This window comes from Cricetulus griseus (assembly GCF_003668045.3).
Source record: "Cricetulus griseus strain 17A/GY chromosome 1 unlocalized genomic scaffold, alternate assembly CriGri-PICRH-1.0 chr1_1, whole genome shotgun sequence".
NCBI lineage: Eukaryota > Metazoa > Chordata > Mammalia > Rodentia > Cricetidae > Cricetulus > Cricetulus griseus.
Window position 1 is genome coordinate 40101530 of NW_023276807.1, and position 24447 is coordinate 40125976.

General features: G+C 43.5%; 1 protein-coding gene across 5 annotated transcripts in view; it reads right to left on the bottom strand.

Annotated features, from left to right (window-relative positions):
• Nucleotides 1-459: 459 nt before the first annotated feature.
• The window catches only part of Acsl1 (acyl-CoA synthetase long chain family member 1), a 63376-nt gene continuing 39388 nt past the window's right edge, over nucleotides 460-24447 (bottom strand). For 4 of the 5 annotated variants that reach the window (XM_027391096.2, XM_027391098.2, XM_035453267.1 and 1 more), the window contains exons 6-21: nucleotides 23584-23683; nucleotides 23202-23380; nucleotides 18185-18217; nucleotides 17997-18048; nucleotides 17492-17565; nucleotides 14949-15026; nucleotides 12653-12787; nucleotides 11249-11383; nucleotides 10393-10488; nucleotides 9490-9562; nucleotides 7377-7465; nucleotides 6732-6848; nucleotides 5913-6056; nucleotides 2871-2972; nucleotides 2700-2771; nucleotides 460-2161 (exon numbers count right to left, since the gene is read on the bottom strand). In XM_027391096.2, coding sequence (XP_027246897.1) covers nucleotides 2021-2161; nucleotides 2700-2771; nucleotides 2871-2972; nucleotides 5913-6056; nucleotides 6732-6848; nucleotides 7377-7465; nucleotides 9490-9562; nucleotides 10393-10488; nucleotides 11249-11383; nucleotides 12653-12787; nucleotides 14949-15026; nucleotides 17492-17565; nucleotides 17997-18048; nucleotides 18185-18217; nucleotides 23202-23380; nucleotides 23584-23683 — 1620 coding nt within the window. In that variant the 3' untranslated portion in view covers nucleotides 460-2020. Of the gene's footprint in view, nucleotides 2162-2699; nucleotides 2772-2870; nucleotides 2973-5912; nucleotides 6057-6731; nucleotides 6849-7376; nucleotides 7466-9489; nucleotides 9563-10392; nucleotides 10489-11248; nucleotides 11384-12652; nucleotides 12788-14805; nucleotides 14884-14948; nucleotides 15027-17491; nucleotides 17566-17996; nucleotides 18049-18184; nucleotides 18218-23201; nucleotides 23381-23583; nucleotides 23684-24447 lie in introns of all 5 variants that reach the window. The other variant, XM_027391099.2, reaches the window with a different exon arrangement.

Here is a 24447-nt window from a genome sequence, read left to right on the forward strand (position 1 = left end):
GAATTAAAGAAATTGGAAGTAGGTTAACGCCTGTTAACACAGAGCAGGTCAGGAAAGGGAAAGAAAAAGGTTGCTGTAAACAAGAGACCTCTAAACTAGTCCTACAGAAAAAGAATTAGTCTAATATAGTCGAATTAAGCCCACCACTGCAGACCAACAGCAGCTTCCTGACACTGTTGCTTTCAAGCAAAGCAGCTAATAAGGCAGAGACCCTTGACATTTATCATATAGATTCTATACCATGGTGTTCTTCCCCCCAGGATGTGAGGACTGTAGCCAGGCTGGTGGAGGGGTGGGGGCAGTGTAAGAGTGTCACTGAATGGGCTGAAGAAAGACATCAGGGTTGGGAAGAAAGCAACGGGAGGGTTCCCAGAAGGAGGGCCATCCAAAGTCAGGGTGCACACCATGGGCTGTCTGTCCCGAATATTACACTGCACTTGAAAGACATTCTCCACTCACTCGAAATGCAGAAATATTTATTTTGGTTTCCTTCATTGTTTTTGGAAATTCTGTTTTGGTTTATAAAACATAGAAATAGCCAACACTGAAAGCAAACATTCAAAACCCCGTTGTGAAAATTATCGACTTCTTGTGCAATTAAGAATACAAGTATGAAGTTAGGCTACCAAATAGTGTTATTACAATGACGATTCTTTAGTGCAAACCCTGTTGTGCTTCAATAATGCACGCACTGTCACACAGCTAACAACAGTGGCTTCAAATGTATAAACAACAGCTTGACTAGGTCAAATGTGGCAAAGACTCTCAGTAGAGTGAAATGCTGCTATTTTCCCAAATTAACTTTGCCAAAAAAAAAAAAAAAGAAAAAAGAAAGAAAGAAAAAAGAAAAAGAAAAAAAATCCCTTGAGAAGTTAATCCCAGGATTTCCCCCAGATTTCTACATCCCAGAATTTTGGCTTGTCAAATGCATCTCACAGAAATCAGGTAGTTTTATATTTACTTACGACTGTCCATTTTAATAAGTACCCATATTTATCAACTCCCTTAATAGTTTTGAAGACATGCTTTGCCTGAGTTTAATTGGGAAGAAAAAAAAGCAAGTTGATCAGCATATCATCATTTGCTAGAAAAACCATGTTTGGAGCCCAGTGGCCCTCAAAGACATGAGCTGGTTCCACAAGGAGCAAGTGGACAGGGGTGGAGGCATCACAGTTGAGTATGGCCTATCCAGGTCATTCTCTGTAATACCATCTTCAATGCAGAGTCTAAGGCAGGATTTCTCATAACCCCTGGGAAGGGGGGGAAGGGACCAGATCTGGAGAAGAGTCTAAGAACATCCTGCTACGTGAGCCAGCGGGAGGCTGCTGGCTCTCAGGAGCCACCATGTTTTCTTTTCTTTCTTTTTTTTCTGAGACTGGGCACTCACATTGTTCTGAGGAGGATCTGTCCTTTAGTTTACTGGGAACCTTGTATCCCAGCAGGCACAACAGAGACCATTTGGAACCCTTACATATCAGATGGGTTGTATGAGTGCGTGTGTTGTATATGGGGTGGAGAAGTGCAGGGGGGAAGGTTTAAAAAGAGAAATCTGTGGTCCACCGTGACTTTCTTCAGCCTGGACACTTGTTCTTAGTCTTAAAGGGACAGCTTCCCTCCAGTGCACTGTACTCTTCAGAGCAGCAGACAGCTGCAGGCTGTGCAGCAAGTAGCAGACATACCAGAAAGAGTGAAGTCCTAACCCTCAGTTAGAAAGACAGAGTTTTCACACCCACCTTATTGGTTGAGGAAGTTTTAAATAACTTAGCACTTTTACGGGTTCTCCTTGACAATATTTAAGGCTCGTTTTGGAAATTGTGTATCACCAGGTATATGGGCTGCAACACAAGTGACTGTAAGGCAGTGTTCCGTGCCCTCTAATATCCCTACAGTGAGACCCTGTGGACAAGTCCGTGGCCATTTCCTTTCTTACACTTGCTGCAGGCAAAGTTACCAATGAGAAGGCCATTGGTACAAGGAGATTGTGGAGGTGTGCCGTTTCTTCCAAGTAGTCTTCCTCACGTTAAATCTTGATGGTGGAATACAGTTCATCTATCTGTGGCCTGAAATAGTTCCGTAGCTCTAGCCTTTTTGCCTTCATTGTTGGAGTCAGAAGGCCATTGTCAATAGAAAATAATTCCGTGTGCATAGCAATGCCTTTGACCTGCAAATAAACAAGGCTGTTAAAATGAGGGGAGAAGAGGGCAGACACTCAGACATAGCCTAATAAGTTCTCAAAGGGGATGAAGACCCTTAAGTCATCCCATCTACCCTCTCATTTCATTGTGCTGTCTCAACAGCGGACATGGGCCCCATTAGGACAGAATTTGGGAGTGTGTGCTAACCTCAGGGAAAAGAGCAGTCGCATACTAAGAAAAACCCTATCACTGGAGAGATGGCTCAGCAGTTAAGAGCACTTCCTGCTCTTCCAGAGGACCCAGGTTCAATTCTCAGAACCCAAGCTGGGCAGCTAATGACTACCTATAACTTCAGCCCCAGATCTGACATCTTTGGCCTCTTGGGGACCTGAATGCATGAGCATGCATACACACATAAAAATCTTTACAAAGAAAACCCTTCTGCATCAAACTATTTCTACTATTTCTTTAGATCTGATCTTCAATCTCTAAAATCTATTCATTAAAAAATCTTCAAGTCAGGTTCTGTTCTGTACTGAACTCCTGTACTTGGCTCAAAGTCACCTGTTCAAATGGCTTCAGGCCAGCTTCCTTCCCAAGTTTCACCATGTCTTCCAGGATAGCCTTGTGGACATCCTAATAATGCAAGAAAAACCAGGTAACTTTCTCTCATCCCTATAGATGCTGAGGATAGAGTGGTGAGGCAGAAGACACTGGGACACTTCAGAGTCTTACCTTGTTTCTGCACAGCTCCTCAAAGGTGCCATGAAACCCTCTCTTCGAGGCCCAGGAACCCAGGTTCTCCGCGTCTGGTACCACAACAGCTATGAGAAATGCCTACAACACACACAAGTGAGTCATTACCAGTTGATTTTTCTATACTGCAGGCCTATGGGATTATCTGATAATATTATGGGTTGTGGCTCAGAATGTATTCTTGCCACACCCCTTCCCAGGGCCACCTGAGCCCAGGTGAGGAACTACCAGCCATGAGATACAGACACCGCCAGTCACTGGAAATCAGAATCTAACAACAAAGCAATTTTTATTTACTTTGATACAGACTTTTTTACTTGCTTATTTTCTTGTTTTTGAGACCAGAGTCTCATGTAGCCTAGGCTACCTTTGAATTAGCTATATGGCTGAGTCTGGCCTTATACTATTGATTCTCTCATCTCTACCTTCCAAATGCTAGGACTACAAGTGTGCACCACCATGCACGACTGTGTATACTTCTGGAAATTTTTTTTTTTCCGAGACAGGGTTTCTCTGTGGCTTTGGAGGCTGTCCTGGAACTAGCTCTTGTAGACCAGGTTGGTCTCGGACTCACAGAGATCCGCTTGGCTCTGCCTCCAAGTGCTGGGTGGGATTAAAGGCATGCACCACCACTGCCCGGCTACTTCTGGAAATTTTATAAATAATTAGAATGCTAATTTTGGTTTTCACCAGTGAATATGCTTGACTTACAACATAATTTTCTCAAAAAGATATTTACAATATCATAAATAAGCAAGGCTTAGTAGTAAGTTTAAAAATGTAAAACTTTCCCCTGGGTCCTATCTGGCCTATCTGGTCACAGGTTCAAATACCATCACTGTATTAAAGGAATGCAGCAATAAAATGACTCTGGTGACATTCTGCTACACTCATAGATCAGTGCCTTGCTCAGCCATCATAAAAGAAGTTTCCTCCTGCAGCAGATGGGAAACCAAACACAGAGACCTACAGCTGAACAATGTATGGAGAATCAGAGACTGTGGAACACTCAGTCCTAAATGGGTGGTCTCCATCAAATCTCTCCCCTTAGGGTTCAGGGAACCCTGCAGAAGAGGAGGCAGAAAGAATGTAAGAGCCAGAGGGGATGAGGTACACCAAGGAAAGTAGGCCTTCTAGACATAGAAGGACCAGCACACATATGAACTCAGAGACTGGAAGCATGCATAGGGCCTGCATGGTTCCAAACCAGATAGGGTCCCAGCACTGACAGAGAAGTGGACACACACCCCCATCCTTAATCCAGAAGCTACCTCTAATTGATAACCACCCACAAAAGAAAACCTAGTTTTCTCCAAGGGATCTCCCTGGGGAAACAAACCATATTTAGGGTAGGCCCCATGCCCAGCAGTAGATGGTCACCACAAAACTCAGTGACATTTTTGGAGGTTCTTTAATAACATATTGTCAGAACCTTTTTTAAAACCATTTTTTTCCTGTTTGCTTGCTTGTTTTGTCCGATTCCAGTTTGTTTTATCTTATTTTATTATTATTGTTTAGATGCTTATGTGTTTTCTAACAAGAGATAGAAAAGGTATGAATTTAGATGGGAGGAGAGGTGGGGAGGATCTAGGGGATTTGGGGGAGGGGAAACTGTAATCAGAATATATTATATGAAAAAAATCTCTTCTTTTATTGTGTTTTTGTTGTTGTTGTTTGAGACAGGGTTTTTCTGTGTAGCCCTGGCTGTCCTGGAATTCACTCTGTAGACCAGGTTAGCCTTGTACTCAGAGACCCACCTGCCTCTGCCTCCCAAGTGCTGGGATTAAAGGCATGTACCACCATACCCAGTTTTTTCTTTGTTTGTTTGTTTTCATCAAAACACTATTTTCAGTAAAAGACAAATAGAAAAAAAAAAAAAGTAAAATGTGCCAGGGGTGATGGTGCACACCTTTAACTCCAGCACTCAGGAAGCTGAGGCAGGAGGATCTCTATGAGTTCAAGTCTGTCTAAAAGTGAGTTCCAGGAGAGCCAGGATGATAAAGAGAAACCCTATCTCAAAACAAAACTTTAAAACTTGGGGCTGGAGAGATGAAGTTATGAGCACTTGTTACTCCTACAGAGGACCTAGGTTTGGCTCCCAACTCCTACAAAGGGGCTTACAACAACCCATAACTCCAGCACCAGGGGAGTAATCCAATGCCTTCTGACCTCCAAAGGCACTAAGTGGTGCATATGTATGTGCACTCATACGTATAAAATGATATTTAAAAATGGAAAACTGTGTTATATTCCATAACTATTAATATTTTCATTCATAGTTAAGTTGGAAACTTACTATCAAACCCCTAGTATCCTTACCCAGTTACTATTGATACACAAGAGCAATTAACTAGAGTTAAAATTAAAATGAAAATTGAAGAGAAAACAACTTTTGGGGATAGTAAAGACCAGTGGAGCAAAACCCAAGAGTAAATCGGTGATAAAGCAGCCTACCATACATGAAGGTCAATGGCACAGATTCAAACTGTCAGTCACCTATCCACTTTGATTTTCTGAAACAAGGTGTCTAGAAGTAGTAGTCCAGGTTGGCCTCCAACTCATAATCCCTCACCCTCCCAAGTACTGGGATTGTAGGCGTGTCCCACCTGCCTGGCTGTCAATCACCTGTAGAGTCCCTGTAATCTTGCAGTGCTTAACTGTAGGGAGCCTTCCCTGCATTCTCCATTACAATGATGGTGCCTGCAGGCACTGAATGTAAATTATTTCGCAGGCGCTGGGTGATTTTCCATTCCTTTGATCTCTGCCTATCCCGTGGCTCATATGGCCTGAGGAGCTGAAGCCATTCATAGGGTGACACGTCCCAGGCGGCCGCTGCCAGCCTTTATTAGGGGACGGGATTCTTGGCTCGGGGTCTCCGCTCTGGTAAGCTTATGCTCTCCTCTCTCAAGATGCATTAAAGCTTTCCTGCAGAAGGATCCGAGTGTCCTGTGTGATTCTTGACGGCGAGAACATAGCGCGGGACACTTAACAATGAATGGTTCTCACCTAGAAAGAACATACCTGCAAGCTTTCTCCATGGACAAACACTTGGGCCAAGGCTTCGCTTCGCAGGTAGATATTTTCAATCTTTTCTGGTGCTATGTACTCTCCCTGGGCTAGTTTAAATATGTGCTTTTTCCTGTCAATGATCTTCAAGGTGCCATTCTGTATCAGAAAGGAAAGGACAACGGGTGAGTTCTAGGTTGGTTTTCCCACCATCAGTCACAGTACAGGGTATCTGAAATTGCCTAGGCTATTTATCCATGTGGAGAGAATTCAAGAGCCGATGTGATGTCTACTTCCCCACTTAGCAGCAGACTTACCACTCTACTTCACTTAGCCTCCTGTCTGAAGTGGGGACACACATATCCTGCTCACCAAACGAGGTGTGTTCCCTGACAGCCAGGGGAACAGCCTTACCCTTCCACAGCACTCTGCAGACAAAGGCTGAATTTGCATGGCCACCATATACAAACCTGTGGGGGTGGTAGCCAGCACCCAAATCAAGGTACAGACTCAAAGTTGTAAAAACCCAATGTTTTTTTTTTTTTTTCCAAGTCAAATGGGAGGCAGCAATCAACTGATTTAGGAAGAAAAAAAAAAAAGGCATTGTGCTGCAGTGAAAAATCAAGATTTTAATCAAGTACCCTGAGAATGTAGGCCTGTCTCCTGCAGGATACAAAGGATCTATAGTACATCATTCAACAAATAGAGGGGAAGGTACAAAAGCCACAGGCTGTGCAGCAGAGGTGGAGAGTGGGAGATTGGGGTTGGGGGGGGGGTGGATCCCTCTCTGCAGCTAGACAAATCTGTCTGTAAAGAGGACAGGTGACAACTTACTGGCAGCCATTTTCCAATGTCTCCTGTGTGTAACCAGCCATCTTTATCCAGGGCTTCTGCTGTTTTTGCTGGGTCCTTCAAGTAGCCTTTGAACACATTTGCCCCCTTCACACACACCTAAGAAGAGATGTCTATTAACACTGACTAGGGATTCTCCGAAGAATTCATGTTATGTGTGTTCCAACCTTTATCTGGAAGCCTTTGGATCCATGCTCTAGAACGAATTACCAAAGTCCCAGAAGGACCTTGGAGCCATTTCCAGTGTCCCCATTTCACTTGCTACAGACCCCAGGATAGTCAAGCCACAGGGGTAATGCAAGCCTCAGATGGAATGACATCACTTGTGTAATTAGATTTTCCAAACAGCACAGGCAGGGCCATTAGCAGACTGGAGACAAATCCCACTGGGGCTTCTGTAACATGCTCTTGGGCCCAAATCCCTAACTGTCCCTCAGAAGGAAGGACTAAAGGGTCCTGCCCCAACCCCAAGGGGGTCAAGCAGAAATGTAACTTTGACCTACTTGACTCCAAGATCCCAACAGACTCAAGCTTAACAGCCGTATTGAGCACTTTCCGGAACTGTGCTCCTAATAGCAGCTGTTACTGGAGATGCTACTCATCATTGACGGGCAGGTTTTCACTCACCTCACCCTCGCCCTTGGCAGCCATGTAGTTCATTTCTTCCACATCAACAAGCTTTACATAATTACAAGGCATGGGGGCACCAACATGGCCTACATATAAAACAGAGAATCACTTCAAAGTGCACTATAATGGCCCCTGTCCAAAGCATTGTCACAACCAGTAAGCCTCCTCATAGTGACAGCTGTTATAAATTTCTGGCTTTTGCAATTGCAGCCTGGTAAAGTAATTTAAGAGGGCTTCCTTCTCGAAGAGAGGTGAGAATACCCCAAGGTCTATTTAGAACCTTTCCCATTTCTGAGGCTTTGAATACATCTCCAAATTTCAACCCCAGCCACTGATTTGAAGGTGGGTCCAGATACTTGGAGGCATGCCTTCTAAATAAAACTGTTGCCTCAATTCCACGATCTGGCTGGATTGACCCTACCTACCCATATACAAACTTTTTTGCATCCAACTCCTTATATAGCTGAGGATGGCCTTGGTTTTCTGATCCTCCTGCCTATACCTCACCAGTGCTGGTACAGGCATGCAATACCACACCCAATTTCAAACTCTCAGAGAACACAGGTAGCCCTGTCCACCTTGGTGACACTCTGATGCATCCCTTGGTTGTGACTGACACAGCCGTTGTTTTTAGAGGAGCACGTTTTTACACTTAGGTCTATTAAGACATTTCCACAGTCAATTTAACTCTCTTGTATTAGGGATTGGATGTGTGCTGCTTAGTGTTTTTGACAACTTGACACAAACTAGGTCACCTAGGAAGAGGGACCTCAACTGAGAGGATGCATCCATAACATTGGCCTGTAGGCAACTCTGTGGGACATTTTCTTGATTAATGATTGAGGTAGGGAGGACCCAGACCACTGTGGGCAGTGCCACTCCCTGAGCAGGTGGTCCTGGGCTGTATAAGAAAGCAAGCTGAACAAGCCATGGATAGCAAGCCAGCAATATTCCTCTATGGCCTCTGCTTCGGTTCCTGCTTTGTCTCCTGCCTTGACCTCCCTTAGTGATGGATTATGACTCAAGCAAATAAACCCTTTCCTTCCTAAGTTACTTTTGATCCTGGTGATTTATCATGGCAACAGAAAGCAAACTAGGAAGGGCATCTTTTCTAAAACAAAAATAGGATGCATTTTAAGAGTCTCATAGATAATACTGCCTATGTTTTAATAATCTAATATTAGAGATTGTTGTTCCAAATTCTCTGGCAGTTAAGGAATATGGTGTTAAAAACTAAAGGTATAAAGACACTTTCAGAGTGTCAGAATTGGTGCCTACAGAACTACATTGTGAGACAGTGCTAGATGCTGGGGTCTATGTTGCTAGATTATAATACACCAAACAAGCTGGGGAAGTTCATCCATTGCTGTGCAGAATATCCTACATTCTCTACCTAATATTGTCCCTGTCCACATGTTATGTAAGGAATATTTATAGCTCATCTCCCCACAGTATCGATAGGAGAACACTCACATGGTGTCCACAATTCATCCTTCCTACAGAGCCGTATGCACTGCAGAGGCTCTTAGGATGTTGTCCTCCCTGTTAGCTTGAGACAAAGGGCTTGTGTGCATTTTCTACTGGCAGTAATTCTATCCTATAATTCGATAGGAATCAATGTTGACACTCTGGAAGCATCTTTATACCTTTAGTTTCTAACACCACATTCCTTCACAGCCAGAGAATTGAGAACAATTTCTACATTAGAATATTAAGAGTCTGTGAGACTCTTAAAATGCATCACCCTTCCTAGTTTGCATTCCAACAACTGGCAGAGCACACAGTATAACTGTGGTACCTACTTAGGGGTTAAAACCACCAGTAAATGAAGAGACCCTGTTTGATCACTGGCAAGTCTGTGGAGGCAGCATCTTCTCTGAGACGTCTCTGTTAGGATGTATCACAGTCTAATCACATTGGGTACAGGGGACATTTTCTACCCAGCTCACAGAACTGCAGGGCTATTTGCCTGAGTCCTAATTCCTTGAGACATGTTATGCACTGCTGTGCAAGAGTCTAACGAACCTATCAATGAGGAACCTATTTCCAGGCACCCCACCCTTGAACTCCAATGAGGAGACTCTGGAAATGGCTCTCCTGCCAACCATACCTGCTGTCCAGTCTCCAGGTAAGCTCAGGCAGCAACCAGCAGTGCACTCAGTCTGTCCGTAGCCTTCGTAGAACTTGGTCAAAGATAAACAAGACATTATTAATGTGGGACAGCTTTGTGTTTGCAGGAAATGCACAAGAAATTCAGTTTTACTAACTCCCGAGGAATCCCAGCCTCTGAAACCTTTTAACTTTTGGTTTAGTATGTTTACCCAAGAGCATGAAATGCACCCAAATTTCTTCACCCCCCATGTCAAAGACTGGCTGTAGTCCATGTTGCCTTCCTTCTCAACTTTCTGCAGACAGGCAATGGGGAGCTCCCACAGGATGGGTCAGTACCCATCCTGCTCTGCTAAGCCAGGATATCTATACATGACTGTCAGCATGAGCCTTGGCCTCCTCTGTAATAGCTTCTCAAGCATGGAGTGTGGGTAGGCTCATCATTGATGACCCATCCCACCCCTGCAGCCACACTCTAGAGGCATGGCTCACACATCTTGACTAGGGCCAAACACACACAGATTTATTTCCCTAGGAAATTTGGCACTAACCTATTCCAAGCAAAACCAAGACATACAAATGAGGGGCCTGGAGGCCTGGGAAGACTGAACATGTGAGTTCAAGGAGGAGTGAGCTCAAATGATCTAATGTATAGTGTGGTGAGTGAGCTCAGGGACAACTGCATGGAAAGCACCATCCGCTTGAAACTGTCTGAGTTGTTTCTAAGTGTTCTGACCACACACAACATTGATAAGTATGTGAAGTGATACAGTACTTTAGCCATTACTCAATGCATTCATACGTCATGCTGCATAATAACAATGCATATACATTTTTGTCAATCAAAACATGGGCCCACAGCATTACAATGCCTGGGATTATCAGGTGGTGTGATCGACCTCACCTGACAGCCGAGAGCTGTCCTCAGAAACGTCAACACTGTGGCGGACACCGGGGCCGCTCCTGTGATCATCAGCCGGACTTTCCCACCCAGGCTCGACTTGCAAGACAGAGAGAAGCAGGGTTACCTATGCAGAAGTCAGGGCTCCTCTGTCAGATACGTGCTTGGGACCCTGTGTCCCAGGTGACCAGCTGTCCTGTGTCCACAGCAGGACCCAGGACTAAGCTTATTCCTCCCTGAGCTGCCCACTTCCCCTTGCAGACCTGGCACTAAGCCAGCACTCTGCTGATGGCTGTCCTAGGGATGAGATTATGTCAACTACCACATTTTTGACATCTGGGCATTTGGCATTCCCAGGCTTAAAACATCACCACAGGAGTGGCAGACTTGTTCCAGAGAAGCTAAAGGAAGGCTAACACACCTCGAATTCTTCCACCTAGAACAACTGTAGCATTGACTGGATGTAGGTAGAGAATTGGGTTCACCTAAAAGTCATATCTCTTTCAGACAGGTGTCAGAAAGAACAGAAGTGTGTTGTTTTCTCTTGGCTTCATACCCTCCCAATCCTCAAGTGTGTGTGTGTGTGTGTGTGTCTGACTGATCTTTCAATGCTGTGAGATCATGTTAGCAAGCATTCCACCACTGATCTGTGTCTCTACAAGTTGCCCAGGCTAGCCTTGAACTTGTAATCTTCCCACCTAATTACAGACCTGCACCATTCAGCTCTCCTCTCTCTCTCTCTCTCTCTCTCTCTCTCTCTCTCTCTCACACACACACACACACACACACACACACAAACACGCACACGTGCTCCCATGACTTTACATGAGATATACATGAGGTGCAGTCTTTCTGCTACCTGTATCTTGTGAAAGATGAGTTTATCCCACAGGCTGTTGTTTCTGATGATGCCACTGCGAAGCTCGGCTTCTTTTCTTTTGGAGGCAAAGTCCAACAGCCATCGCTTCACTGCAGTGTTTGCTTGTCCAAAAATCTAATGAGGCAAGAGGTAAGGTTTGCACATCTTCCAAGATAGCTAAAATCAAAAGGGCAGACAACAGTGTGGTGGTGGAGCCTTGTAGCTGCTGGAGGGGTGGACACTGCTTTGGAAAAAATACTGACCAGGCCCCTCTAGCTATTAAGTATAAATCTGCCCCAAGACCCAACTTTACAAGAAAGGACATGTCCACAGAAACCTACACAGAAGTGTTATATTTACAGCAGGGTTATTTGAAGTAGTCAAAAGCTGAAACCACCCAAATGACTGTCAATAAAGGAATGGCTAAATAAAATGTGTATGACCACACAGGGGAATACTATCTGGCTTTAAAAAGTTAGGAAATACTGACATTTATATTTTGAAGGTATGATATTGATTTCTCAGGATCTAGCAGGTAGGAGGGTGGGAGGTGATAAAGAGCAGGTAATAGGTTCATTTCTGGGGTATTGAAAGTGACTGTGGTGTGCTTAGAAAACTCTGACTGCACTTGGGATCTTTGGAAGGCATCCATGCTCCCCACTGTAGACCCACAGTGACACCCTCAAAGACTTTTACTGCTGGGGTTGAACACATGTACTTCACTGGGAGCTCTACCCCCAGGCCCTGTCCTATACAATTCAAAAGGACAAATTGTATACTACATGAATTATATCTCAATGCAACCATATCAAAGTTTTTTTTTTTTTGAAAGGATGAATTTAAAAACTAACAAGGTTTTTTAGAGATGGCAAAAGAAAAGGGGAAAAGTATTCACTGTGCCAACTAGAAACTCAGTTTGAAGACTGGCCATGCCCAGCTGAGCAGTCTATGCTGAGATAGCAGATGCCACATCCTCTCAATTGGCACTGTGGCCTGGACACGTCTCTCAGCAAGGTGAAGTGATACTTCATGAATGCAAGGGTTGGTGGAACAATTAATAAAACCATCTCATGGTTATTTGTGTGTGATCCACTTAGCACCTTGATGAAACAGGGAGATGGTAATATAGTCTGTTTTGTAGATGAGGAATGAAGATCAAAGAGCAACTTAATAACTGACTTGCAGCTTACAGGTGAGCATCTACAGAGTGTGGTGTGTGTTCCCTTACCAACAGGTCTGTGCAGTAGCTGAGTGCAGTCTACACCTCTGCACAGGTGTAGACTGAAGAAGTTCTATGAGACTGTTGATGGCCGGAGAGGGATATGTGGCTGAACCCTGGTCAGACTGGCACCAGGCCACACAGCCCCACCTTCTCTCCCCCACACTTCATTGTTTGGGACTCACTCTGTCAAACATCCGGTTCAGCAGCCTTGGAACCACAGGGAAGATAGTGGGCTGAAGCACCTTGAGGTCATCCATCAGAAGCCTGATATCTCCTTGGAAAAATCCTATCTTAGCTCCATGACACAGCATTACACACTACGAATAAAAACAGACAAGCTTCAGCATGACAAGGAGGGCTCCACTGCACCCCAACTCACAGCAAACAAGCCTGCAGCATTAGTGTTTGAAACCAGCTTCCAGAAACCTTAACATTCCTGAATATGGGTGGTTTCTTTAAAACCGGGTCTGCATTTACTTGGCACTGGACAAACATGGAAACTGAGTGTTTCACCATCCCAATGACACAGAAGTCAGTATGAGTGGGGTGGGTGAGGAGGGCTTTCTAATGGTAATGAGATGGGTTATCTGGGGCTAACAAGCAACATCTATCTGTTGGATGAGTTATATGCTATTTTATAAACCCCCAATACTTTTTTAACCTTCCGGGAACTTGAAAGCTTATTTATTCTCAAAATAGAAAAATGTTGCCTCCAGACCATGCTTATTAAAATCTCATTTCTATTTTTGAATCTGAAAAGACACTGAATTTAGTTTGGGTCAGGATTCCAAGTGGCTGGCTACATGATTATCCCACATGATGCTTTCCCTCTGTCCTGCAAATGGTGCTGGTCACCCAGTCAGATTAGACAAACCATATACTTGCCTAATGAGATCAAAATAAAAAAGACTCACCGGGCAGTGGCCACACCAGTTGTGGTGGTGTGTGCATTAGTGAGTCCAGCATTGGTGAGGCAGGCGATCTCTGGACCTGGGACTTACTGATGAGACTAGGCTGGCTGACCAGAGAGTTCGAGAGCCTTTTCACATTGGTGTGGGAACCAAATTCAGGCCTTCATGCTTGCGGACCAATCACTTTACCAACTTTCCCTGCCTTGGTCAGGTTTTAAACTATGTGCCCAAGGAACCCAGGCAAAGGTCAATTAGACACCATCCTTCTTCCCCAAGGCATATTGAATGTTTGTGCAAAGATCCAGCTAATTTGTACATTATCGAGAAGCATAAACAAAGAGGGAGGCATCTTCCAAACAGGTACCTCGGAGACATCAGATTCAACGAATTAAAACATTTCCTTTAGAGACAGGAAAAATATGGAGACCCACAGCTGAACAATGTGCTGAGTATGAAAGACCTTGGAACACCCAGTCCTAAAAGTAATGTCTCCATCAAATCACCCCCTCAGCTCAGGGAGCTCTACGGAAGAGGAGGTAAAAGATTGCAACAGCCAATGGGGACAGAAGACTCCAAGGAAACAGTGTCTTCTAGACACAAAACATGACTAATGCACACATGAACTCAGAGACTGTGGCAGCATGCACAGCGCCTAACAGGTCTGAGCCTGATGGAGTCCTAGTACTGAGGGGAACTGGGAAAAAGCTCCCATCCCTAACCTAGAAGCTACCTCCAATTGACAAGTACTCCAAAGGAAAAATTAATTTTCTTCAGTGGATTTTAACTGGATATACAAATCACACACAAAGGAGGCCCCATTGCTCAGAAGCAGAGGGCCAACACACTACAAAACCAAAGGTACTTTCTGGAGACGTTTTGTCTCATAATTCTTTGGGATTATTATTTTTTTTAATTTTATTTGTCTTTTGCTTATCAATTATGATTTCCTATTTTGTGTTTTTATGGGTTTTGTTTGTTTTGTGTATGTGTGCCTGTGTATGTGTTTCTGGCACTTTTTTCCTCTCTGTGTGTATCTGTTTGCTTTATTTTTTATTTTTATTTTTTTTTAAACTGGAATGTTGGTTTTTTAAAGAGAGAGAAAGAAGGCATGGAGTTGGGTGGGTGGGGAAGATCTGGGAGGAGATGAGGAAGGTGAAACAGTGATCAGAATATATTGTATGGAAAAAAAGTTATTTCCAATTAAAAGAAAAAAAAGTTCCTTTAGTAATAGTTCATCTGCAAGTGTGTCCTATGTACATTCTTTGAATGTTCAAACTCTCAACTTTAAACTGCAGGGTTAAAGTTCAAATACCCAGTTTTGGACCTAGAATAAGAATTCATATTCTTCCCAATGATCTGCTGCTGCAAATGGGACCAAGTGAAGAATGTTGGGAGTGCGGATGGCGGCTGTGCACCACACTTACCTGTAGCAGCTGCTCATACATGTGTGCCAGTGGCAAATACGAAACGTGTGTGTCACTGGCATTCATGGTCAGTGCTTTCTGCAAGACAACAACAACTTAGCAGGGCACACACAGACAATCAGGGAAACACAGTAGATGCCTACCTCTACAATGGTCTCAAACATATGGGCAAGAGGCAAAAAAGATATCAGAATGTCATCTGGGGAAGCGTTGAATGAGTTCTGAAAGCAAGGACACCAGCAAGAAGAGAAGAGTTAAGACTTCCAGCACATCCCGTTTTCCTTCAGAGCAGGGCACATAGCCCCTCAACACTCAGCAGAGCCTTCTTCTAACTCGAGTCTGCAATTTTTTTTTCATGCCAAAGAATCAAAAGTAACTTTTTATAAAGTATTATTGGGAATAACACTAGAACACTGCACACGCTAGGCAAATGCTCTAACAGAACTACATCCCCCCTCTCAAAGCAACACCAGTCAGAGTGGAAGTCATTCCTCATGATTAGGCACAACCACTTCAGAGCTGTTTCCCCTCTGTAAAGAAAAATTTGCCCAAATTGGAGTGTTGAGGGATTATGTACTCTACTTGTTCCATCTTTCAGTTCCAACACCCCACCACCACATAGTTCCCACTGCCCCTCAAGCAGCGTTCAGACCCACTGCCTGTCAAGACCGCAGTGCTCTATTGCAAAGGGAAAGGAGAGAAAGGTTTCCCAGGTCCTTTTATTTCCAGTGTAAATGTTTCTGCTGGATAAGTTGGATCAATATTTTTACCTTAAAGCCTCTCTGAAGCTCAGGAAAACACTCAACAGTATTTAATGCAACCTCAAATCTGGCTTGAGAAAATTTGCTCTCCTGTAAGATCCTGACCAAGATGAGCCTACAGGCAGATTAAGAGTGGATGCCTAGTCTTCCTCAGAGGTTTTCCTCAGAGAGGGACTTCTTAGGGATGGGTGCAGTAAGGGCTGGCATGTAAGTGCCATGTTGTTAACACAAAGAAAGCTTGCCAACACAGCTGCAGCCATGTCAACCAGAAATGAGGAGTGCATGTGTGTGGGTGTGCGTGCATATTGTATGTGTGTGAGCTTGTGCAAGCGTGATCTGCAATAATTTCCAGTCATATACTTTTATCCCCAAAGCAACATCAGTCTTAGTAACAATGCAACCCTAAGTGGGGTCACTGCCTATGGGATGGACAGACTATAACTTAGGTTCAATCTAATAAAGTTATAAATGCATCTCAATTAGTATTTCTTACTGTGAAATTGTTACATAATGAGAATTCAGACCTGGTAATACCCATTTATGCACGTGTTTTTATATGTATGTACGTACATTTGTGTGTGTGTTAATGTGGACTGAACCTAGAGTTTCAAACATGGACAGCTTGCTTTCTGCTGCTGAGGTACAGTCCCAGCATTCATACTTTTAAATTTTCTGATATACCACACAAAAAAAATAACACCAGTGTCACTGTTAGAAGTTTTACAAGTTGAGTTTGCTTCTTGACAGTGTGACTATTTTCAGTGAAGTTCTGTCATCACTGCAAGTACACTAAGTTATCTCTGAAGGCTTACAGAAAAATTTAAATTTCATTTTTGGTGGGGCATTAAGTGTTGAGCTCTGTTTATAAGCAACCCACCCCCCAAAAAAGGGTAGGGACTGAGAATAAGAAAAGTGACAGTGGAGTAAAATTAAGTGAAGCACCCTCAAATATCAGTCTTCAACAGCCACCAAAGAAATATGTCCACTCCCCTAAACCATGAGGTACAGACAGCCTCCTGCCACAAAAAGTAGGGCTCCAGAATGCTCCCAAGAGGCTGCAATAGCACACCTTGTTAAATGGGAAAAGAAAATGCCTTTGCAAAGATAAGCATGCAATCTATTTTTGGAGTTACAGACTGAACTCCTTCCCAAATTCACACTCAACAGTCCTAAGCCCCATGTATCGGGAATAGGGCCTTGAGGTGACTGGATTTGGGAGCAGGCTCCGACCCAACAGCCTGGTGTCTCATTAGAAGAAGACACGCTGGCACACCCAGAAAGAGGCAGCCATCTTCCAGCCAGGGAGAAAAGCCCTCACCAGAACCAAACTTGCTGGCAGCTGGTCCTGGACTTTCAGCCTCCTAAACTGAGGGAAATAAACATCTGTTGTTTAAGCCACATGGGTTGTAGTGCTTTGTTAATGGCAACCGTGCAGACTATGACCTGTGAACAGAAGCCTTCAGATGACAGGAAGTTAACTAGAGTTTGAGACTTCAATCTTTCTCATACAACGGGAGTCAAACCAACCACAGGACAGAACAGTGATTTAAAACCTTCAGCTGTCACTAACATTCACTGGTAACTTAAAGAAATTAGGTTCCTAATGCTAAAGATGTTGAGGTCTCTCTTTTGTCTTTTCCTAAAAGTACTTATCGAGTGACATCCAAATATCACCCCCCCCCAAAAAAAAGCCACCATGAGTTCCATCTGGTGATTCATCCTAATGTCACAGTAAGGTTTTAAGGATTAGGTCCACAGGTAAACCATCTGAGAGAAGGGGACTTTGGGCCTTATTTATATTTCATTGCTCTTACATGCAGTGTGGACCTAATGGGGGAAGAGGAGAAGGGTTTTACTACTTACTCTCTTGGGGCCTAAAGCAATCAGTGAATACAAAGAACCATGATAATACTCTCAAGAATTACCTCTGTCGTTTTCACAAAAGCTGAGCAGTCGCTAATAATGTTTTGGTGAGTGATCATTGCTCCTTTGGGGTTGCCTGCAGAGCACACAGGAAGCAGAGCAAGGTTAGATACTCCACCAGAATAGCAGAAACCTCTACCATTGGGGCCTCTGACACCTCTGTTGGATACCCACTGGGGGGGGTCAAGCACTAAGTAATACTAAATTTCTGAGCAATCTACCATCCTTTCAAGGAAACTTGCTATCAGGAAATTACCTTAGATATTCTTCATTAATGTCTTTTTGTGTATCAGCAGGGGAAGAACTAGGAATTTTATTCTTCAGGGACCCTGATAGAGTGCACCTGAGGTCACTGTCTCATGGAGCAACAAGATGACCTCACTTGGTCCACTTCTGTCTCTTGCTTTCTTGCACCCATCTATAATTAGTCAATGCATTACCCAAAAGGGAGGCAGAGAGCAGAGACCTCCAGATACCACTTTGAAGAGGCTACATCTCAAAAGGTACCTGTAGTTCCACTTGTGAAACAAATTATTGCAAGGTCTTCAGGTGCTGGAGGCTGAAGAAAATTTTAAAAGAGATGGTATACATCAGAACAGAATATATCAAGCCTTAAGATATCACCCCTCATTCCCAACAGTCTCCAATATGACTCGGTATTGCAAAGAGCAAAAGGCTGCAACACCGAAGCTTACCTGGGGCTTCTTTCTGTTCACTTTTCCAAGGTCCTTAATTAGAGGAGAGAGAAAAAAGACCCTCAATATTAAGATTTTCTAACTTTATTTATTTATCATGTATACAGAGTTCTGTCTGCATGTATCCCTATAGGTCAGAAGAAGGAACCAGATCTCATTACAGATGGTTGTGAGCCATCATGTGGTTGCTGGGAACTGAACTCAGGACTGCTGAAAGAGCAGCTAATGTTCTTAGCCATCTCTCCAGCCTGATTGACTACTAAGAGTAAAGTCAGGAACTGTGGATATGGCCCAGTGGTTAAGAGCACTGACTGTTCTTCCAGAGGACCTAGACTGGATTCCCAGCACCCATATGGCAAAAACTGTAATTCCAGTTCTAGGGGATCTGATGTCTTTTCTGGACTCAGTTGGTGCATGCATGTGCTTCACTTGACATACATGCTGGGAAAACACTCAAACTCATTCAAGAAAAAAAAAAAAGAGTAAAGTCCCACAAGTTACTGCTTTTACTGCAGATCTTACTATCAACTGGCTGAAGTACCACCTTTTCACATTAAGTGAATTAGAGTAATGTTAATGAATAAAAGCCATAGTATTTATTGTTCTAGGAAGCCATTTTCCAGTTATCTCTCTCAAGTAAAACCACATAAATGGTCTTAGAAATAGGATGGATTCCAAAGACAGCAAAGTCCTCTGCATTGTATTCCATCCCTGCTTCCTTTTCCTAGGATGGCACTTAACAAAGCCCTACTCTTGACCTTCAGCAAAGACCTGCTAGTTCTCAGCACCCTCTCCCATCAGAGAATGCACTCCCTGACAGCCTGGCTCCGCCTCAACGACCTCTTCACAGGTACAAACACTCTTTGCCCGATTTAAACGCTAGTGGTGTTAGGGAGGCTCAGACATCTATGTTCCATGTGCAGGGGAAGGAGGACTTGGGCAACTCTGAACTGAAACAGGCTGCAAGGAGGATGGGAGGCTGCTTCAGGAATGGTCATCAAGTGGGATATAAGCTCTGTCCCTAGACACAGCTGTTCCCAGTGCAGACTTCTGCTACCAGGAATGTGCTTCAGTTTATCGCATTAAGTAGCCTTCCTACCTAGTCACAAAGAAAAAAGAACTTATACTCTTTTCCTAGGAGAAGTAAGCAGCCTGAGAATGTATGTGGAGTGAGCTGGCATTTACTTCAAAATGGAAATTAGATGGGCACGTACAGAGCTCTACCTAGCATACTTTTAAACAATTTTAACTACATACATCATAATCAAAGATTAAAAACAAGAACACTGATGTCTAATTAGAAGTCAACTAGGGTTGGGCACTGCAGCACACACCTATAATCTGAGGCAAGAGGATAGCTTGACCCAGGAGTTCCAGATCAGCCTGGGCAACATATAAAGCCATCAGCTTAAAACAAAACAAGACAACAACAAAAACCACTCCACGGTCAACAAGGAGCTGAAGCATAGTACTTCTACAAATTATTCTTCAAATAACCATTAATAACTTTATTGATTTCTTCTCATCTACTCAAAGTTTTCTCCATTCTGTTGTTGTTGTTGAGGAGCTCACTCGTGTAGGGCAGGCTGACCTCAAAATAGCTAGGTAGCTGAAGGTGACTTTGAAATGCTCCTCCTACTTCCACTTCCCTAGTGCTGGAACTATTGGCATGCACTGCCACGCCTAGATAATCTGTTCAAAATTCTTAAATGACCTCTAGAATCTTCAGGTGATGTTGAGTAAGATAAAGCCATAGTCATATATGACTTAGGAGAACAAACACAACCTCCATTGGTACATTATTTGGGGTTGCAGCTTCAGAGACTTAAGTCTGTCTGGTTATTTCTTAGACCAAAAATACAATGATTACTTTTAAAAGTAACCACTTTAGGTTAAAAGTGAATAAAACTGAATTCTAGTGAGTGACAGGCACATTTGGGTACTTATGAGTAATGAAATCTGTTACCTAAGAAAAGAATGGATGGGTAAGTGAATATAGGAGTAAATTAATGCTGAAGCAGATGTCTAACCATAGACTCTTTAGTAGGAAGATGGGAATGTGGCTTGTATGCTGTATTACTCAACAGTTTGTATGTTTCAAATGTTCATAATTAAAATATAGAAGAGGCAAACACTCCAAAAGCCTAGATTCTACAAATATATGTATTAAAATGTAAACATATATTTATGTAAATGAACTCACAATCAACCATATGTAAACTTTACATTCTTCTAATTTTTGTTCACAAACTGTCTAAAATGCATAAATCCCATTAAGCAGGTAAGTGTGAAACAAGATTTCAATATAAACTCCGTGCTACAATTGTCATTCATTCATCAGAGTAATGTTTTAACTTTAAAATTACCTCTTTATCATGCAGTGGTTAAAGAAAAGCAAAGAAAAAGAACAACGATGTGTGTGTATCTTGGAGGAGGGGAGAGAAAAGCAGGCAAGGGGGAGATGAGATTCCAATAGTATGAAAGGAGACCACAAGTTAAAAACAAAAGTTCCAGTGGAAAATGTAGTTAAAGCTAGGTAAACTGTAATTCAAAAATGAAGCCTAGGTAAAAGTGTGTATGGAGTTGTTCTGCATGCTGGGTGTGTGCACACAGTTTCGTGTCACTATTGGAATGAGTTTCCCTCTGACTGCAGATTCCTTGGGAAAGGTCCCACAGACCCTGCTCTGTAAGAGCCTCTAATTCTCTGTAGAAGGAAGAGAAGTAGACATTAAAAACCAAAATCTTATTTATAACAACTTTCTCAAAAAGATTAAATCTTCAGCTACAGTGCAGCTTCCTCTTGGAATGTACTACCTATGTTGCACATGTAAACAGGACCTCCTGCTGGATTCCATGCTTCCTAACCTAAGGCCAGTGTTGGGGTCAGATCATATACACCTGCTGATATTCCTAGAATGGTTACCGTTAACCTTGTGCTTAAGCTGAAAATAAACCAATATCGAAAATAAAAACAACAAAGAGATAAACAAATGAGTTGTGCCAGATAGTTTTATGTCAACATGACAGAAGCTAAAGTCATCAGAGAGGAGGGAACCTCAATTAAGAAAATGCCTCCATAAGATCAGACTGCAGGCAGGCCTGTAGGCATTTTCTTAATTACTGATTGATGGAGGAAGGCCCAGCCCATTGTGGGTGGGGCCATCCCTGTGCTGGTAGTCCTGGGTTCTGTACTGAACTAGCCATGGGAAGCAAGTCAGTAAGCAGTACTCTTCTATGGCCTCTGCATCAACATCTAACCGCAGGTTCTTGCCCTGACTTCCTTCAATAATGAACAGTGATGTGGAAGTATAAGCCAAATAAACCCAGCAGTAATAACCCTGATTAGAACAAAAATCAAACAAAAATCCATTCTGAAATTCACTAGAATCTATAGCAGAAAGTTGGAGGAAGAAATGACAAGGATGGGCGAGATGGCTCTGGTTAGTAAAGGCACTCGCTGTCAAGACTGACCACCTGAGGCTGATTTCCCACTGAGATGGAGGGAATCAACTCCAGAAAACTGTCCTCTGACCTCCACACATCTGTGCCATAACACACACACTCTCTCTCTCTCCTTTCTCTCTCTCTCTCTCTTTCCCTCTCTCTTCCTCTCTCTCTCCTTTCTTTCTCTCTCTCCTTTCTTTCTCTCTCTCTCCCTCTCTTTCTTTCTCTCTCTCTCCTTTCTTTCTCTCTCTCTCCCTCTCTTTCTTTCTCTCTCTCTCCTCTCTCTCTCTCTCTCTCTCTCTCTCTCTCTCTCTCACACACACACACACACACACACACACACACACACACACACACGGAGGGGGGCAGGGGGAGGGCGAATAACTGGCTTGGTTTCAGAAACCAATCCCTTTAATGGCAGCCAAGACCAACAAGAGCATACAAACTAGTTGAAAATCCCATGTTTACTGGCATGGTTCACTAGTGCCAAGGATAAACATGAGTACCACTTTCGTGAGACTTCTGCAGGTGATACATTAACACTGAGCACTCGTTATGCTAGCGTGCTGGTCAGTTAACTTGACAAAGCTAGGGTCATCCGGGAGGACAGAACTTCAGTTGAGAAAATGCCCCCATCAGATTGTCTATAGGCAAGTCTATGGGGCATTCACTTGATTAATGACTGATATGGGAGTGCCCAGCTCACTTCGGATGGTGCCCATCCCTGGGCAGGTTGTATAAACAAACCAATCGAGCAAGCCATGAGGAGCAAGCTAGTTGGCGGTTCCTAAGGCTCTCCTGTCCTGATGTCCCTTCATGATGGACTGTGATTGGGACATGCAAGCCAAATAAACTCTTTCCTCCCCAAGTTGCTCTTGGCCATGATTATTAACAAAGCAAATAACACACATTAATTAACACACATTAATAACTGGGACAAATGACGAATTCCTGTGATCCCAGCATTGGAAAAACTAAATCTGCTACAAGTTCAAGGCTAATCTGGGCTCCATAGTGACTTTTAGACCAGCCTCAGCTAATAGAGTGAGACCATCTTAAAAAAACAAGCCAGGTAAAACAGACAAATAACTTGGTATGTGATGTTGGTATCCTGGCATTATGCTGCCCCTGCCCCTGACAACTGGCAAGGCAAGCACTCATGCTGGCATTCAGGCAGATACTTAGTCAGCTTAAAGGGCCCTGTGTTTCATGGTTGACTAAGGGCTCAGGCATAAGCAAACTTTCCCTTTAAAGGGACCCCCCCCCCCGTTCACCCCTTCTTTCCCCTTCCTCCTTCTTCCTCCACTTTCCCCCTTCTTCCCCTTCTCTTCTCTTCCACCTCTGTTCCTGGTTGGCCAACACCTACCCCTCCCTTTGTTGAGTTTTGTGGTTCATGTTTCCTTGCCTGCAGCTGCAACTGAGCAAAATAACATGGGGGCCAAATCTTTGCCTAGTAGGACGATGGGAATTTTGCCCTGTATCTTTACCGTGGCTGACCAGCATGGGGATGACACAGTGTCTTTGGGTACCACATCCAGCCCTTCAGAGAAGTGGGCCATGAGGGAGAGCTCACCTCCAGATCTTTCAGGCTGATGATTTCCACCCCACACTTCTTGCCTTGTTCCACCAGATCACTGCCGTAGGAGTCCATGATGACTATGATTTTAAGGCAAGGGGTTAGCTTATTTTCTACACCTTCTAACAAGAGTTTGGCCTTGTCTGGCTTGTCAGCAAAAATCACAGGGAGTTCAGCTGTAAATGAAGAGGTGATAAGGAATGAGCCCTGGGATGTCAAAAGCTTGACTGTAATATATGACATACAGATACTAAGCATGCCGGAGTGATACAGATTTAATCATAACACACACACACCCCAGAAGCAGATATACGAATGTAAAGTCACTAAACCTAAACCCAGAACTAGGACAATGGTCATGCCAAGACCAAAGACATACCTTTGTTCACTATGTAGGTGATGGCATCGGTTCCAAGGGTATCATAGAGTGGAACAACCACCATCGAATAAGCAAAGCATCCCTGCTCGATGATCACCCACTAAACAATAAAAATCAGAGAAAGAAAATGGGATGTCTCACCAGAATCATTGCAAAGGGCAATATTCGGAAAGTCAAATCAAAGGCATCTACTGTAGCAAAATTAACATCCGTCTACCACTGTGCACCAGTTACCAGGAGAGTTCAAAACAAATACTTGTTCCTCCTTTTTATTTCTTCTATTCTTGCAATCTTCTCTTTCCTTTAAAATTACATTTTAAGTTATCATACAAAAATCTGCCCCTTCTTAAACCAAACTGCAATTTGCCTAAAGAAGAGAGACAAGTGTGTGGGGACAGGACCATTACAAGACAAGACAGTGACTGGCTTAGAGAGCAGGGACTTGCTGTAGATTCTAGATGGCTGCAGAGGCCTTGGTGGGGAGAAATAATTTGGAGCATGGGGGAGACAGGGAGAGAGAACAGCAAGGGACTTGCAATATCTAAGCCTGGGAGATCAGTGAGCAAGCAGGCTAGATAGAAGCCTGATGGTAGAGGAGGACTGGGGCGAGCCTGTGCCACAGGGTCTGGCTCTACTCCCCGGACCACCTGGAACTACTAAGGTATTCTGGGTAGCACAATGGCTGTGGTGTTTGAGGAATGTTAATCCCACAGCAGTGTGTAGTGTGGCCTGGGAACTGGGGAGGAAGAAAGCGGCCTTGAAAACAATCCTCCCTAAATATAGGGAAAGTCGGTGATACACACTTATCACATTTGAGAGAAAGCATCAGTAATTTTTCCCTTGAAGTAAGGGGTTTGTTTTGTA